This window comes from Strix aluco, chromosome 8 (genome assembly GCF_031877795.1).
Source record: "Strix aluco isolate bStrAlu1 chromosome 8, bStrAlu1.hap1, whole genome shotgun sequence".
Classification (NCBI taxonomy): domain Eukaryota; kingdom Metazoa; phylum Chordata; class Aves; order Strigiformes; family Strigidae; genus Strix; species Strix aluco.
In genome coordinates this window covers 31,868,199-31,887,007 of record NC_133938.1, presented here as the reverse complement: position 1 = coordinate 31,887,007, position 18,809 = coordinate 31,868,199, and the positions used below count along the sequence as shown (strand labels likewise).

The window sequence follows — 18,809 nt, the reverse complement described above, 5'->3', positions numbered from 1 at the left end:
GTCCACCAAAACGCAAGCTCCATAATCAGTATGGCTTATCAATACAAATCCCTCTTAAACTGTTTTTACTCATCTTGAAAGTCAGTCCCTGTGTCAGTTGCATTGACACATCTTTTCCTTCATAAAACAGTGTCACACAATTCCTGAGAATAATCAGCATAAGTGATCCAGGAGTGACTGATCTATCTTAAGAAACATGTCAACTACAAAACTAAATGTGAGGTTTACGCTATAAAGTAGGTTTGCAAACATTATTAATCTTGTTGCACAACATTTTGTTTTTGTGAAAACTAGACTGTTATATAAGTTTATTACTTACACATTTGTGGGTGCTTTACTGTTTTTAAAATGTAGAGTACCAAATAAAAACAAATGAGTTCAGAGATGCTGGTGACTTGTATTATAATTCTGAATTGGTTTGATTGCCTGTATTATTTACTTTTGAGCTTTAACAGAATTTTTGAATTAGGATTTGTAAGTTAAGTTAGCTGGATTCTTTCAATTGAAGTTCTGACATGGTGATCTATATTTCTTTGGTTTAAGTAATCTAAAAAGATGACAGTAATGATAGCAGCACAGAAGCAAAAATCAAGCAAGGTCTTTTCCCAAGAGCTTGATATTACGAGGCCCAGCAGAACAGTACTTTATGCAGACAAATTCATAGGCAGAAGGTGCAAATGGGGCACATTTCCTGAGGACTAGCAGATGAAGAGAACATGAAGGAATTCGTGATTATTATAAAGTGGGCACAGAAGTTACCTTGAGACAAGCTAAGACTTTACCTGGAGCATATCCACTACTCTGCTTTTACTCTCTTTTAACTGAGTAGGCATCCAGAAACACTTGCAAGGAACACAAAAGCAGTTCGCTACCCTATGTCCCTTCCTCCTCCAGATATGTGGGCCTGCTCTTACCTTGGGTGAGCCCAGCATATGCAAGTAAAAGTGCTTGTGCCACCCAATCCCACCTAGAGTTCAAAGCAAGGTCTCCAATGGCTCCTGCTTTCCTTTCCCCTCCCATTCCCACAATGGATAAGGAAAGCGAAACAGTTACTGCACACAAACAAGCAAATTGAAAAGGCCCTTTGAGTTCAAATACAAAGTCAACGCCTACCTGATTTTGGAATTACAGGTCATTTCATTCTCAGGGTAGTGAATATCCACCGCGTCCTGAATGACTGTACCATACTCATAGACTTTAATCTTCTTTGTCACCCCAGCGATGGCAAAGTAGTCACAGTCTCGGTCGAACTCGATACTGAGGAACAAAAGCACACGTTGAGAACTGTGTAACACAACACACGTATTCACCAGCAGAGCATTTTACCACCTAAATGGCGGTACGGCAGAGCTGAGAATCACAGTTTGCAGTTAGCAAATACCCCATTCAGAGCACACATGCCAACAGCATGGAGTTCTTGCTCTTGGGCACCATTTTCTAACCCCCTCCAAACACACCCACATCTCCAATTACTGAAATGGACTTTCTGTGGTAGCCCAATCCCCCCCCCCCCCCAGCCAAGATCGTTGTTCAGATGCTCCAGAAGTCTTCCAGTTCAACTACACCATCTACATTACGCAGTACCCAAATGTCAAAGCTGACAGCTCACCCTGGAAATGGGCTTAACATTCAGCTGCACGAGCTGCACGCTCTGTGATCGTGCTGCAGGATGACTGCCCATTGATTCCTTTTGGCTGCACTGCTGCATCCCTTAGCTCCTATATACAGCAGCATGGTGAACTCAAGTGTTAATGCAGAGCAAACCAGTATTTGTGAAAAAACCTTCTAAATTCCCTGAGTAACAAGAGGGTCAAAACATATAGCTTCAGTACTGTAAAAACCATGCATGCTCTGACTTCCACTTAGGGTTGCTTGTGGAAACCGAGGCACCTTCTTTCTTGAACTGCAGGGTAAGTTTGTAATAGATATCAATGAAGTTGGAAGTAAAAGCAGTCACCTTATAACAAAGTTAAACTGCAAATGAGAAAAGCCTGAGGTTGTACATGAAATACATCTGAGAGAAAGGCAGGCAGCAGGTTATAAACAGCTAATGTCATTGCTGCCTTCACAGCTTAGAAGAGCTTGAGAGAAAACTATTAGATACCTAGTAGTCAGGGAAGTAAACCTGCTTCCTAGGAGCTCCTGCCTGCCTGCAGCCCCTGTCACTGCAGGCAGGGCAGGGTGGATGTGCACACACACTTACCTCTGCTTTCAGAAGCATCAGCCTCAGAGACACCAGTTTGCTACTCCTCCCAGAAAGGATTTGGGAGATGGCATTTGCTCTCAGTCTCCAGGTTTCTATGATCAGTAACCAGCTCTCCTCAAGTCTCTTGACTAAGCAATCAATCTACTGCTTTGAGAAGTCTCTTTTGGGGTTCTTCCACTCAGTAACTAATTTCAATCTCTGCTGTCCCTATCATCTTTTTTCCAAGAAGCCAGAGCATTTGTGAACCAGGCAGCAAGTTCTGAATGGCAGCAGAGAAAACTGAGTTTACACTGATTTCACATTCATATAGCCTGAAAAATCCTGAGAGCAGGGGTATTTAAGGTACCTTTCTACAATTAGAAAGCATTAAACCAATTACAAGAACAGAGAGGGTTCTTCAGGCTTCCCCTATAGCTATAACAGGTAGAATTTTCTACCCCTCGACATAGCTGAGAAGTCAAAGGCACTGCAATGCTTTCAAGGGAAAATAAATTTAAATGCCAACAGAGTTTTCAAGTTCTTGTAAAGGAGATATCATCAAGTTATTTTTAAACTGTGGAGAGAACGGATTGTTGATATGCAGTCTGACTGTATAAAATAATTCAGTGAAACAGCTTGCAACTTGGCCTTTTAATTCAGGCATAAACTTCTCCAAAGCAGTGGCAGGAGACAGTCCCACTCGCTGTTGCTTCCTTGCTAGAGGAGAAAAGAACTAGTTGGGTCCAGCCTGCAAAGTCACGAGCCTCCAAAAGGCAAAGAAATGGAACATGCTTAAGCCTGGGGAATCAATCAAGCAAGGATGCATCTATTTAAATAAAACAGGAAAGGGAAAGAAGCCGTATAAGCTGCCAGACTGCTCTCCCCCGCCCCAGATCTACCCTAGTCTAATCACTTTTTATACAAACAGGCCGAAAGCACCATTCAGACCTGCCTTGTCAGCTCACCCTATTCTATGGAAGACTTTTATAATCAAAAGCCTCTATAACAATACAATGGATTTACCTGTGCCACAATCTTAATTAAACCGCTGTCTCAGCTCCTGCTCACTGCCCTGTGGATTCAGGTAAAGCACAACTAAACTGATGGCAGCGATTCATCTACTTGATTCAATTTATACCCTTAGCCTTCTGCTGAAGAAAAAAAAAAATAATATATTACAATGTCTGGTAAAAAGCCAAGTTATTAGAACAGAATAGAACCTCTCTCACCTGGGGTGGGTTTGCTTCTCTAGCATTAATTCAATTTTTTTTTTTTTAAATAGAGACATGCTGTAGACATAACAAATGAGTATTTCAATATGTCTATAAAAGTTAACACATCATTAAAAAAATTAATAAACGGCATCAACCAATGAAATTGATTGTCAGACCTGTGACCTTCAAACAGCATCAAAGACACTGCAGGGAGAAAACAGATGCAGAACTAAACCATGACCTGTACAGATGTTTGCTGGCTGTGAGAGAGGCAGGCAAACCCAACACCGCAAGCTTAACACATACTTGCACCTTGGCCTCCCTCTCCTATGCGCAGTCCTGGTCCAACAGCTGTTCTCACTTTCTGCCAGTCCACTTTTTGTAACCGATTTACATCAAACACCCCCCCCAATCCCCACCCCCGAACAATCTAGTGGCTAATCAAGTGCATTATTTACTATATAAAACTATTCCTAATATTTGCAAAGCTCTTGCTTCCTCCTGCACTAATCAGGATTAGGACAAACAGCCCACTTGCATAGCAACAGTTATTTTCATGCTTTTTCCTATAAGTCTTCTAAATACCTTTAGCTTTAAGTAGGGCTTATTTGCATTTAACTAGCTCGATGGTATTCCTGTCACTTACCGCTTGAAGTCTTTGTGTCAATGTAAGTGCTTGCTTACACACAAGCTTATCTGCATGAAAATTTGCAAGGGAACTTAGTTTTATTTTGTCAAAAGATACAGCAGGGGCAGCTCTGAAGAACAACATTCTGGTTGGCAGGTGATGCATTTCTACAAAGTGAATTAGTCATTAACACAATGATAACATGCAATAGAGTAGTAGGAAATACTTTATCCTTTTTTGTGAAAACGGCCATTGAATCAAGAGACAAACCAGCTGGACAACAGCATCCATTTCACATGTGGTGAGAGGCAGAGCTATCAGTGAGCCAAAGCAACGCATAAAACACGCATGCAATGGCTATTAACATCCTGCTAAAATAAGAGCAATGTGTTTTGGTAGCACTGTTTTAGTTAGACTTAACATGGGACTGACAATGAACGTTTTCACCATCTCAGAGGGCAGATGGAGCACCAACTGTCTCTGTGTGCTACAAACCTACCTCAGTACTAGCATGAAGCCACCTCCTTTGGAGATGGGAGACCAGTTCAGACATTCATTTTTTTAAGGAACCACTGGAGATAAACCATGTTTTAGATCACTTCAACATCCAGTTAAGTTCCCTCTTGGACTAGCAGTGATCCTTGCTCCTCAAAGACGTGCATGTTAGAAACAATTAGCAATTGCTCCTTTTGGGTTTTTTTAACCTCCTTTTAAACTCCACATTTCTGACCAACAAAGACTAGCTGAATTTTTATAGGGAATCTTTTGGGGTCACAAAAGCTCCTGGATATTTGAAAAATATGTATAAACGTGTAATAGAATTTACTCATAAAAATCAAATTGTAAGGAACTGATTGTTTTGTTCTAGGGAAAAATAGAAGAGAGACATCTCCAGTTCCCAAGTCACCACTTTCTTTTTCCTAAGTAGTTATTGACCAGCGTCCTATGGAAATACCACTAAGAGCTGCTAGAAAGTAAACACATTCTCAAGGGTTCAGGTTGCCCTGCTGCTTATCTTTATTCTTAATCTGTGAGATTAGAAATCAATTGCTTTATTTAATGCTAAAACCTACAACCTTGGAGAGCACTCATAGCTAACAAATGGAATTACAAAATAAATTGCTTCTGAAACATGTCTGGAAGCTTGGCATGGTGTTGAGTGTAGACCAGTAGGGAAGGAGTAAAGCATGAGCATTTACTAGTTCTGCCATTGTATAAGCCTTGCTACATTTGCATCCTGATGGTGTGTGCAGTTCTCCGCACTCCAGGAGGACACACTGGAGTGAGAGAATGCATACAGATGGGCAACTAAATTGATTCAAGGAATGGAGCAGCTGCCTTACCATAAGGGTTACCATAAGGCAACAGCAAGACGGGTGCTCAACAAGTCACTGCACACTAGAACTAGGAGGCACTCACCAGAAGATTGATTTGGGACAGATGAAGGTTCCCCCCCTCCCAGTCACACTTTAAAAACCAGACACACATACATTCCAGGTACTTACTCCTGCAAGACATGATGGTAGCAGAGTGAATATGACAACACGAACAACTGGTTACAACATGTAATCCATGAAGAACTGGTCCATACCAGATATTAACAGAAACAAAATAGATACACCCTTTAGTATCCCTGATGTAATGATTGTGGATGCTGGGAGGCCACAAGACAACAACTCTACAGGTTGGAATGCTCTGTGGTCTTCTGCAGGGCCAGCGTGGGGCTAGGTGCCCTCCAAACTGACCCCAGGGGCAGCTTACACTGTATTTGAAATTGCAGTTTGAAACACCCCAGTGATCAGACTGGAGGGGCACCTAGCCAGCAAGTTTCTCTGAGAAACGGGTACGTGCTGTATCTACTGCTTCAAATCACGAGAAGGGGGGAGGTTGCATTTAACTGCATCACTAGTTACAGCTAAAAGGTCTGCAGCCAATTGCTCCTCTCCCGTTTCCATACACACACACTCTACAATTGCTACTATAATCATAAATGCCTCTGCTGTGACTTGGTAATGAGATATGTGACCGTAGGAGTTGCCATTTCCACAAAGTAGATGACTCAGTCCCTCTCATGGGACTCTCTCTATATATATTTATATATTCCTCCCTGAATATACCAAAGCCTTTCAATTCTACTTCTGCCTATTATGGTGCTGTTTCTGTTTCCATATCTCTAACCCCAAGTTCTATCTTGCCAAGACTCCATATTCAATTGCAACATGGATATACTGTTTTCAGTTTTGGGGAGACTTAATTGGTGGGAGGGAGAAGAAAACGGCAGCTTTTACTCTTCACTTACATTTCCTTAAAGTCTTTCTCACTTCGTGCTTCCACTCCCTGGCCTCTGAGAGATATCCTGTCACTTCTGCCAATCCCAAGTCCCACCATCTTATAGCCTGGTTGCCTATTTCCAATGCCCATTTTGAGGTATTGAAGTCAAAGATAGAAATTTAGGTTACAACCCAACACCATGACCACCAAAGACTGCTCAGCACCGGGGACCAATACAGAAATTGATATTAATATCACATACCTGAGAGACTGTTCTTACAGCAGACTGATATTTTAAGGCAAAGTAATTAGTGTCACTAAGCATGCACTAGCATACTAATTTGTAGTTTTTAAACACAAAGCTATATTGAGGCATAGGAAGCTGCTATTACAGCACTCGGGCTTTGTACTCCAGCTCGAAGTCTATATTTTGTCACATATAAAAACAAAGGCCACTGAGATAAAGTATATGAAGTTTCAGTCTCAAAAGACTGTTTTGCTAAAGCTGTGAGTGGCTGAAATTAAAAATGTTACGGGGTTTTTTTGTTGTTTTTAATAAAGCAACAGTTGCATTAGTTACTCCTCACTCCAAGGCACCACCTAGAATAGCAGCAGTGACCTTATTTAAAGTCCTTCACCTGCACCGTAGGGACAAGGATAAACCACAGCTGGCTGAATGTATTCCCTGATTCAAAGCCCTGTGCTCTTAAATGTTTTCCAATATAAACTGAGCTAGCACACCGCAATCCCAGACAGGTTATTGCAATCTCTACTCTCTACTACCGCTTAAAGAAAAACCCCTTTGATTCTCTACACTGTTATATGGGTAAGTTAATCGTATGAACAAGACTTCACTTAAAATGCATCCTGTCAGAGTGAACACCTTCATCTGTAAGCAACATATTAACTTGGGTTAGATGTGACCCCCAGATAGATAACAAGAAAATTGCCAGATTTGTCTTCTAATCAAGGTAAAGTTGTCTCGGCTGCTATAATTACAGCCTCTCAGTGGATCAGATTCAAGTCTAATGGAAGTCTAACAAAAACCATGGGACAGAAGACCCCAAGCTATTTCAGTCTGATCTCATTCCTTGTTGTTTGTGATCTTCCAGCTCCAGGTTCAGCAGCACTAGTTACTGTTGAATGTACCTTGGGTACCCTCCCCTGACATCACACCTCCTCCAGGCTTCAAACATCTGACGGGAACACACTTCCCCTAAGCAAACCTCTATTTAAAGCATAAAAAGGAGACACTAGAAAGTCAGCTCTGTGTTGATTATCTTTTTACCCCATCCAACAGCTGGAAAACAGTCAGGGAAGGGTGTTATAACAGTTCATAGAAGCCTGCACTGCACAGAAGGACGGTCCTCAGCTCCGGGCTCCCCTGGGAAGACATTACTGCACCAGTCATGCTGCAGTCACACTTTCAGCTTCTTTCTTGCAGCCACAGTAGCCTGGAGTTTTATTTTGCTCCGTTTGAAGAAAGGCTTAAAAAGGTACCACATTGACAAAGTAATATCCGTGGACCAAGTTTCAGGCCCACTTCATGCTTAGAAAAATCCTTTTAAGTGTAATGAAATGCCATCAGTTCTAACAGAGACCACTTAGAAATACTCTCATTCCATAAAGAGCTTGTTTAAAGGAGAAAATTAAAACTGAATCGAGGAGGTTTGGTGGGCTTAGTTCCATCTCACAGCTCTGAAGTCAAAACCAGAGCTACTTTCATGCTTTGTCATCGCTAGATAAAACAGAATCATTCTTTTTTAAAACCCAATGAGAGAACATACTATGCTAGAGAGATTAATTATACTTCCTGCAATAGCTCAAGTTTCAGAACCAGGATCCCCCCTATTTTTTGGGGGGAAAGCAAGGGAAAGTGACCCTGAACCTAATCCCTAAAGACAACCCAAAATTTCCCAGGAAGACATAGCAGACTTTCTATAGCTAAAGACATCCTGTTCTACTGCATAAGTTGTTTTTTTTTTTTTTTCATACACGTATTCAGGAGAACCTGGCTTAATTAGCACTAATGATGAGAAAACCTATAGGGAACTACTGAATTTTGCAAGCAACCAAACATAAAGTCTATTGATGAAAAGCCACTTTACTGCTAGGCGATGCTCTTCTGCATGCTGAAGAGAAGATGACGACAATCCCAGGGTTTATATGCCAAATACACAAAAGTACAATGAGCCAAAGCCGTTGCAAACAACTACCATGCAAGTTAATGAGGATTAGATTCAGTTTTTCCACAAACACCATTTTAAATAAGCTAGAGTAGGGAAATGTTAACTAAAAATGCCAACAGTTAAATGCAGAATGTTTCTTACGACACTATTTAAAATTCAAGCCAAGTTATCAGTCTGCCTGCTGTAGTATTTCGGGTAACCTATCTATATTTGAAAACCAGGTTCTGCCATTTCTCCCAGCTGGGCTGATACACAGTAGGTTACAAACAGCTCTGACAGTAACAGGAGCACAGCTTCAATGTTACAGAATAGTAAGGTGGAAGAGGTTTTAAGTCTCCAAACATACTCAGCTGCCTTCTTCCCACATTCAAGCTTGGAAAACACTTCCAAGAAAGAGGGTAGCAGCCTCAGCCCAAGCTGTATAAGGAGCAGGTTTGAGGTAGGAAACCCCGCTCCACAACAAGGTTATCGGCACAGCAATACCATCTTATCAAGATTATGCCATTAAGTAGGAAGGAACTCAATCAGTTGTGATAGACATTGAAGTACCTTCTACATAAGGCCATTCTAATGCTTTCAAGCTTGTTTTGAAGTCATCACATTTATTACTACACCAACAAGGACTTTGTTTCTTCAAAATTGAGCACAGCAGCTGCTGACAGAGCCAAAGAGGCAGGGGAAGAAATGCATCAGGAGGAGCTCTGCACAGGAAACCTCCATCAATACAGGGACTGTAAACACAGTCCATCCACAGGCTCCAGTTCATGATTCCTCCACGATTTAGCTGCAGCAGCTGAAGACATTTCTGACTCCAGCTGACCACATTGCCAGACATACCATTTCTGAGAAAAAAACCCCGCCCCACCCAGCGCCCCAGTACACAGCCTGCCATATTATTAACCCAAGACTCCGAATTCACCCAGCACCACCATCAGCTCCTCTGCCAGACACCCTGCAGCAGAGCATCAGGAGGGACAGCTGGAGACAGTAACCTCTTTAGACACCTCGGCACAATCCAACAGGCACCACAAGTCAGGGCGCCAGCCTTCATAAATATCCAGTCCATACGTGCAGATGAGCTGTCTCGAGGAGCCAAAGAATAGGCTGGGGCAATTAACTCTGATGGTCCTGCTGCCTCGTGATGGTGAAACAAGGTTAAAATGCCATTTGAAGCATTTTTCGTCCCACTGCTAAACTAGTTTCAGGAGATTATTTTGATGGCATTTTAAATCTTTTCTGGTCAGTATTTTATATGTTATTCTTAAACTATTCTTTAGGAAAAATAAAGGCACTATGAATACCCCTAATTTCACACAGTCTCATATAGAGAAACTTGATCTGACTTCCACCTTCATTTGCACAAATGTATACATGCACTTGTATATAATCCTGTAAGAACATAAGTGTAACTTCATATATTTTACAAAACATCTATAAAGCATATAAATCCCAAACATCTCTGTCTTGGAGTCTGTATTTATTAATACAGACAATAATCATTATGTCCAGGCTCTTCTCCAGGCTAAGCTGCTTGTAAGGTTTTTTTTCTCAGAACTGTTTAAGCCCACACCACACATCTTTGCATGCCTTAGCACACCACCTCAATTTTTTTTTTTTTTTTTTCAAATACCTACCATTTAACAGACTAACTCCTCTAGTTACCAAGGAAGGGACACACAAAAAAAATCCAAAGGCATGCTAATGCTTTTCAGATAACTACCTCCTAGCAAATTCAGGCATTTCCAACAAATATGGCTAGAGAATTAAAAGAACACTGTAATAAGCTACAGAAATTCATGTTCTATTAATAACAGGCTTCTTTCTTCAAGCAGACACAAAAATTCACTGTATCAACATTCAACATTGAAAGAAAGCCATAAAATTGGGGGGGGGGAATTAAGGGAAATCTGTCTTTGTTTTTTTACCAACACTGTTGGTATGGAAGTTCTGTATATAAGATGCTGTGAAACCACAGTTTTCATGGTTTGCCAAGACACAGCACCACTGCTTTACGATAGCCATTATTACCTGAACATCAGGAGAAACAGAAGGGCAGCTACCTGCAGCCTCACAGAAAAGATTTTTGTCCTGATCAGTCAAGGGGTGGATGCAATGACGCAACACAACTTCTACATGGTACCATCCTCCTACCTTAAATATTAATCTCTCAGAGGACATTCCTGACCCTACAGAATCCATTTTAAGTTCCTGCACTTTTATAAACCTTCTCTTCAAAAAAGCCCAGTCTTATTCTAATAAATACAATCCTGTTTAAATTAACTCCCATTTTTAAGCAGGGGATCCCAAAGTTCATAGGAAGTGAATTTCACTTTGCACTATACATGGCAAAGCCACATAAGGACATTGCTTCTCCTTAAAACCTAAGGCCAGGGGAAGACTCTCAGCAGAAAGTCAGGGACAGAACCTCAAATTTCTAGTGAGCTGATCATTTACCTTTATCACAAGAGTACCGTCCCCAAGACTTGGAGGTCTCTGATCCAATAATCCTGCTCAGAGCAGGGGCAGCTCTTTAGTTAAACCACGTTGCTCAGGGCTTTCTCCAGCCAGTTCTTGAACACCTCTGAGGATGGAGCTTGCACAACCTCTTTGGGAAGCCTGCTCCAATGCCAGACTGCCCCACACTGCAGCTAGTGACCCCTACACAACATTTGTGAAGAAATGGCAATTCCTTACATAAACTGCATAAAGTTTCTTCAAGGTATAAAAAAACCCCACAAAGAGCAAATCATTATTTAATACATCTGGTTTAAAAGCTGATTCCCAAATTCATCAAGAGACTGTTCAATACTTTTAACAGACCATTTATAAAAATTCACAAAGTTTAAATCAAACTAAAAAACTCATCTAATTATCTGCAGATGGAGACAGGTTTGAAGTATTAAGAGAGCTTAATGGGAAAAAGATCTTCCTGCTACCAAATAGTCTGAAATTACTAGGAAAAAAAATGAGGTCCCACTGGCGGTCATGCAACTTCCATTCATTAACTTCCCGATATCAAGTTATTTAACTTTTACCCCTGAAAGCTTATGTCGTTGGAAAAACAGATTTCTCTGCAATGTCACCAGAAAGTTTACTGTTCAGGTTGAGACTGGAAATATGAGCAGACCTGCTCTTTTCTGGTTTCAGAGTCCCTGGTTAGTATTAGCAGCCCATCCTGGGGACTTGGGAGGGCTATGTTACAGAGATGAGAGTGCCTCTGAACTCTGAATTCAGAGCTCTGAACTGACATCTCTATAACCCTTCTGCTGGGTACGAGTCACATTTAGCTTCCTGCTCAAGGGATCCAAACCACAATTATGCACTAGGAATGTATCAGTTCTGTAGTCCAGAGAAAAAGAAGAGAAAGTAACGGAAAGGTTCTGTACTTTACTCAGATTTAATTAAACAAAACCCCATTTCAGCCCCAGACAACCTCTGGTCTATGGGCCAAAACCTCAGATAAAGCAAGGTAAGAGAACCACAGGAGAAGGACAAACTTCAAGTAGGTTCAGGGTATTATACTCCAAGTTTCCTTGGCCAGTCTGTAGTCTAAGTCTCTTTATCCAAGCATTTCTTTCTTCCTTCCAGCTGTGGGAAAGTCCAAGTAAGACAGATCCATCCACAATTTTGCGCTGCCACTTGTAAATAAGAATCCATTTAAAAAATGATTGATTTAACAGACTATAAGAAAAATTCAGCCCTCCTCATTTCTCATCTTCTCAAGGAGCAGCATCTACTGTACTCTGAAACATAATCCTGTGAAGGATAAACGCACTTACATTTCTTTCATTTATCTTTACCACCAAGATAGAAGCACTGCTGGTCACCAACTTAATAAAATGGCTCATCTAATCCTAGCCAGCCCAGGGCATTAAAAAAAGGGAAAAAAAGGGAGAAAAAAAAGGGGCTTGTTACAATAGATACAGAACTAAAAGGTACCTTGTTGAAGTCCAGATCCGAGAATTTGTATGGACATGTATTCCGAAGGGGAACAAAAAAATAGCAAGTTTCAATGAAGACACAGAAAACATATTCCTAATGGATGTTTTTTCTTTTAAGCTCACCTTTGAAGAAAGGATGTCAGGTCACGTTACTGAAAGGGCCAGCACAAACAAAAATACAATCTTGAAACTGACTTAATTGTGCTGTTTGAATGTTAAGAGAAACCTCTTCATATCTTGTTCATTACTTAGAGGCAACGGAATAATAAGCAAGCAATTATACAAAAAAGAATAATGGACCCCAAAGGTAAGATCCAGTTTTTGGACACTGGCTCAAGATTCAACAGAGGAGTTGAGTAAGGTTTCAGCAGCCAAAAAGCAAGTTGTTTCTTTCCCTCTTTGTAAATCACTTCACCTTGAGATAAATATTGTTAGTCTGGGCCATCTAAAACCCTTCGCATGTAATTTTAAGACCTTTCAGAGAAATGGTAAGCTAACCCAGAAGAATTTGAAGTCTGAGCAGATGACAAAAACCCACACCATTTGCCCCTAATCTTCAGGGCTTCTTGGAGAGACATGTTTCCAGCAGACCTGGGAACCACCCGGCAGGGAGAACCAGCTTTCAAATAACTGACTTTCAGACAGACATCTTGCTGTAGTCTGTTTCTTGGATTTTTCTGGTCTTTTTTTACAATATGAAAAAGACTGCCACATTACTCTCTGAAGGCCTCTGACAGTGCTAAAGCAATTTTCTACATAAATCATTGTAATGCTAACGCTGCAGTTTACAGACTCATCTTTAAAAGAAAGCCTTTACTATTTACTGTCACAGCAAGCAGAGAGAAGAAAAGTTAAGTTAAGCTCTGACGACTGCTCTGTCTGGGGGCATAATAAATGAAAAATTTATTCCTTGGCCCAATTCTAACAAAACTTAATATACTTGTGAAAATCCTATAGATACTTTGTACTTAAGAGAACTGAGTATATGAAAAAACATTTAACATGTTGAGGTACATGCACATTCACACTGCAAGCATGCTGAAAGCCCCCCAAAATGTTAAAGCAAAACTCAGTGACTGGCAATTGCAAAGCCTTGAACGTGTTTTCCCTTGAACATTCTTCTCTGTTAATCAGTTTTTCTGGAAGGAAATAAGGGAAAAGAGGACTGAAGGTTGTAAATTTTGCTTGTGAGCATGTTTCTAAGCAAGGTAAGGAAGCTCTCCCTCACAGGGATTATCATCACCCTGCGTGCACCTTTCTAAATAAGACCGTAAGCCTGTGATGGAAGATGTGCAGCTTAGGTACCAGCCCTGCATCAGTCCCCCGAGCCCTGCCGGCACCGCAACCGACGGCTGCCACCGTGCGGATGCTGCCCGGCCACCGCAGGGCCGCTGGCCAGGCAAGGCTCAGCACAGGTCCCTCGGGCAACCTCACTGCTGGGCTGGGGAAACCGGGAACTGGAGAGCAGAGCCTTGGCTTGTCCCTTCATCCCGAAAGGCAGCTGTAGCTTTCCTAAATATTTCATCAGAACTTTTATAGTAACACAACATACGTAGTATTGTTTATAGGCTTTTATTAGTCCTCTAGAAGTCCAGACATTCATGAATATGCTTGTGGCAAGGCACTCAGGAGAGTGCTGTTGCTGCTCTTTAGATATAGTCTTTAATTACACTTTTCATCCTGTTACCATCAACCCCCTTCTAAGTAGACATCAAGGTTTTGCAGATAAAGAACATATTTCCATCTTCTTCCTTCACAAAGATAAAGCTAATGCATCTTAAAAACATCTTTATTTAAGACAGTCAGATCTTCACGAGTCCAGTGTGTGGACTTCATTGTAGGGTTAAAGCAATGGAAACCAAACGCTTGTATTCTGTCCATTTACAACAGCAGCTTTTTTTAAAACACAAACTAAATTAAGTACAAGTTTAACTTCTGGTCAATTCTACTTTTATTCTTAAGTATTCTTAAAATATCCCTTTAAAATACTTTTGAAAAAAATTGTGAGGATTCCTTACTTATTAACCTTATCTTTGCTTTGTATTTAGATGCATGTGTCGCAACACCTAAGCAGCCAGACTTACTTTTTGTTGTTTCATCAGTGTTTCCTAGTGCATGCCCAGGAACACCTTTAGAAGTCAGTGCAGTGGACCAAATAAGCAAACTTTTCACAGTATTTTTAAAAATGAAGATGATAAGCTTTCAAAGTGCCCCAATAATTAATTTGGTCCATCCATGGGTACCTAAAAGCTGCTCTCATTATGTTAAATTGCCATCACCGGGACACATGCCTCATTTAGCTTCACAGACTCTCCCTGAACTTCAGTCTATTAATTTGGATGAAGAACAATGGTGAACAGAAGTGTGTTGGCCAACACACACAACATGTAAATTCTTGATTAACAAATTCAAACTTTAAAGGAACTGTTTGGATAGCCAGAAGCTAACAAGAGTTACAGCAGCAGCACATTCAGCAGCCCTGCTTTACCAAAGCAGTTAAGGACATGCTCAGATGTGAACAGTCTTACTCAACCCACATACTAAAACCCCTAAAATTTCTTAAAATGCTTTGATAAATAAAAAGCATCAGCAGGGAAGAACATTGAGTTGAAAGCCAAGTTATTTTTCAGTGAAATGCATTTAACTACAGATTCTAGCACCGGCTTGGAGAGAGGCCCCGCAGTACCTTCATTTTAGAAACAGTAACACACATACTTTTCAAACATATATTTCACCCAAGAATTATAATGCCTTCAAAACGGGAGCAAGATTTACTGCCCTTCCAGCATTTTCTAACCAAATACCACAAAAATGCTGCTCTTGCAGAATGTCAAGGAAAAGAAAGGGCAAAGGAGCAAAATCCAATCCGTGCTGAAGTTGGTAGCTGAGGAAGTCTGTCTACGTTGCAGTGAGATTCCCATCTGCATTTCATTGCAGTTAGTGTGAACCCAATCAGTGCAGGTTAAATATACGTCAGATCAGTGATTATTGTGTTCTGACCTCTGTGGCTAAGTCGGACATTATACATTCCTGCTACATATTGCAGTAGTTAAGGAATCAATGCTACTTTAAAAAAAATATGTATTCTACGCTACACATGCCTCCATTTCTTCATAGTGCAAACTTCTTGGGCTCTTTCAACAAACATTCAAGCTGTTCTGTCACTGTCTGAATGGCCCCTTCATAAGGCATTAGATCAAGACTCAGAAAACCCAAGTTCAATTCAACATGTCATTGTAATGTTTCTTTCAAGACCTCAAGTATGGTCACTTTGGATCTCCTGCTCCCTATATATGAAGTGATAATACTACTTCTCTCCCTCAAAAGGTTGCTGTGAACCAACACACTTAAATTTGTGAAATGCGTCCATAAGAAGCTAATGGGTCTTGCATATATGCCATGCAGAACAGATTTCCCAGTTAGCATGTTGCATCATTTTTTCCACTACAACCAGCTCCAAACAAGCTACCACAGACTAATTAAATCCCCCAGGGTATACTTCCACAGCTGCTGAAACCAGTTTAAGGTTAGGGCTATCGGGTGGTCCCAGCCTCTTCCTATCCCATGTGTTCTTAAAGCCTGATCCTTAAGGGAGATGGTTCATAAAGCTAAACTACAAGAAGCTAATTCTGTTGAAAAATAGTCAATAGCATTTCACCAGTTAAGTGTCCAAACTGGTCCACAGGAGGCTCAGATGAGCTTCAGCAGCAGTGCACAGGACATGACCATCCCGTACAACAGGGGATACAGAGTTGTTGTTGGCAAGAACAGAGCTGTCGACTTGGCTTTACCACAACCACCCCCTCACTAGTGTCTAGCATTGTAAACAGAGTTTCCAACACTCAAGAATTCAAGCAGTCACAGTTAAAAACAACTCAGCTTTTTAATATTTGCCATAACAACTGGATCCATCAACAATATTTAAAACCACCGCAGATTCTTAAAACTATAAACACCAAGCAAGATGGATGTTTCTTAAAATGCTAGAACTGCATCACTGACAACACAAATATACTAACATGAAAAGGACTGAGCCTACAACAGGCTTTGTGCTTTATCAAAACAGCTGCAGACACTCACTGGCACCTCAAAGGTTCTGCATTCAGTCTTGACCAACACCAAGGGGAAATAAAAGGTACTACCATGGAACCTCAGTGCCTTCGCAGATCAATGATAATCACACATCTGCAAAACTATTTTGGGGAAGCGACTGCAAAGTGTTATACATGTACACAACCTGTTTAATATGAGTTATTAACTCAGCCTCAGCAGCCTGTATCAGCATGAGATACACCGTCAGAGCCGCAGTATGTCTTACCTGGATACTATGCTGGAGCCATTGTAGAGGTCACTAGCATATGACAGCGTTGCCAGGGGTCGGACAGAATTGTAGCGCGTGAACTTGGATAGACACTCCTGAAACTCATCCAGCTGGCTTGTGGTTCTGCTGTCATCTAGGGAGAGGCAGCAGCATTGGGAAGTCAGAAACTGAGTAAGATGATAAACAAACTCAACAGCAAAGAAAAAAAAAAATCAAGATGTATGTCTTCATGTGACTCATGTAATCTGGGGAGGATACTTGGTCAAAACCAGGTTTTCTCTCACCTCTAGCATTCCCTGAAGGCAGTATGATTTCTTCAGAGCACAAATTAAGTCCTTCCACTGCAACCCTGGGTGAACCTAATGTGCTGAGAATCTGCCTAGAGATCACAACTACAGCTTGCCTGGTAAACTCATTTTATTCAAACTCAGAGCCCATGGGTCATATAGATTATTAACAGAAAACCCTTAAGCATATCAAAATGCACTGTGAAGAACGCATCTAGTTTTCTAAGGAGGTGAAAATATATTCCTTTCTCTATACTTCTGTTATAACATGCCTACATTTGGTGTCAATTACATTCAAAATACTTTTAGTCAAAAATATTTGTCTTGTTACTCCAACAGCAACAGAGCTAAGGGAGAGTTGTTTCAGGGCTGGAGAAGCAAGACACGCATGAAACCAGAAGACTCCCTGTTTTGTGAAAATTATGACCTTCAGCAGACAAGGTGAAACTGAGCCAGCTTGAATAATGATGATAAATATTCTGTGGGAAATGGAACAGTTTACTACGAAAGTTAAAACTAAACTGCAGCGTAGATAGTTGAAAGTCATTCCCCAATTCCTCAGTAGCCCCAACTTTTCTTAGTATGAACAGAGTTTTATTTCAACCATTTTAAAATTTAGTATTTCTTAAATAAGGAAAAATTCCTAACTTACAGCGATGCCACACGGGCAAGTCAGGGTTGCTAGTACAATGACATATCTGCAATCAAACATTAGGTAGAGCCTTCAGGCTTTGTAATAACCCCCAGAATTTGCAGAAGTTCTCCCTTCCCTCCTCTAGTGCTCCCACCTTCGCTTTGTCTTTTTGCACCAATACAATGTAAGGGAACTACAGCTATCGCTGCTCTCACAGCACTAACACACAGCACCTCAGTTTACAGGCACTGCACACCTTGTCTCCTGTTAAACCACAGCATCCACTGCAGCAGCACAGAAATCATTCATATGACTTGCTCATATGGCCAAGATCAATTTCCACCCACTAGTTAAGTTATCCTTATCTGGGTTTTTTTTATCAGCAGCATAAGGAAATGGCAAAGCTCCACTTATTAGAAAGCTTTGGAAATACTGGGATGAAAAAAAAGGAACAGATTGATCTATGAAAGCAAAATACAGCTGTGATTTCTTGTGGGAAAACAGAGAGAATAATTACTTTCTTCACCCTGGTAATTCCTTGCCATCAAAAATTATTATCTTGCTCTACACTTGTAAGGCATTCTGAAGTGTCCCTTATGCTATTTAATGTTTGATCATATAAACGAACAGTGAGGGCTAGTAATTAGCATGTTTAAGGGTACTAGCATATACATTACCCGTGTCAGATGAATCAAAAAGGGGAAGATGAACAAAGCGCTGCTCCAAATTAAAATCGTCAGCGCCTGACCACTACAGGAAACAGCTCAAGAAGCAGCACGTAAACATCAGTCAGTGTTTTTCAAAGACTGTTTCCTCCTTTGACACCATGATAGGAACAAATAGCCGCTACTCTTCCGTTTCCCTCATTTAGAGATCAAGTACACAGTCCTCCTATAATTTATTCTGCATCTGTGTCTGGAAAACCGAATGTTATTTCTCAAGACATTTTCTCTGTCAAAGTGCAAGGCCATTTCATAATTACAGTTATATTATGTCTCCACTCCCTACTAGAACAGTCATAGACACTTCTTGCAAAAAGCTTTAAATCCACATTAAATCCTATCTAAAATGTGTCAAAAAGCAAGACTGACTTAAGAGAAGAAAACTTAATCAAGTATCACAGGTTATCCTTTATTTAG

The 18,809-nt window shown here is 40.8% G+C and overlaps 1 protein-coding gene across 2 annotated transcripts in view; it reads right to left on the bottom strand.

Annotated features, from left to right (window-relative positions):
* Positions 1-18,809, bottom strand: part of COP1 (COP1 E3 ubiquitin ligase) — a 129,745-nt gene that overhangs the window by 73,356 nt on the left and 37,580 nt on the right. For both annotated transcript variants that reach the window (XM_074833032.1, XM_074833033.1), the window contains exons 11-12: positions 16,747-16,882; positions 1,114-1,257 (exon numbers count right to left, since the gene is read on the bottom strand). In XM_074833032.1, coding sequence (XP_074689133.1) covers positions 1,114-1,257; positions 16,747-16,882 — 280 coding nt within the window. The remainder of the gene's footprint in view (positions 1-1,113; positions 1,258-16,746; positions 16,883-18,809) is intronic.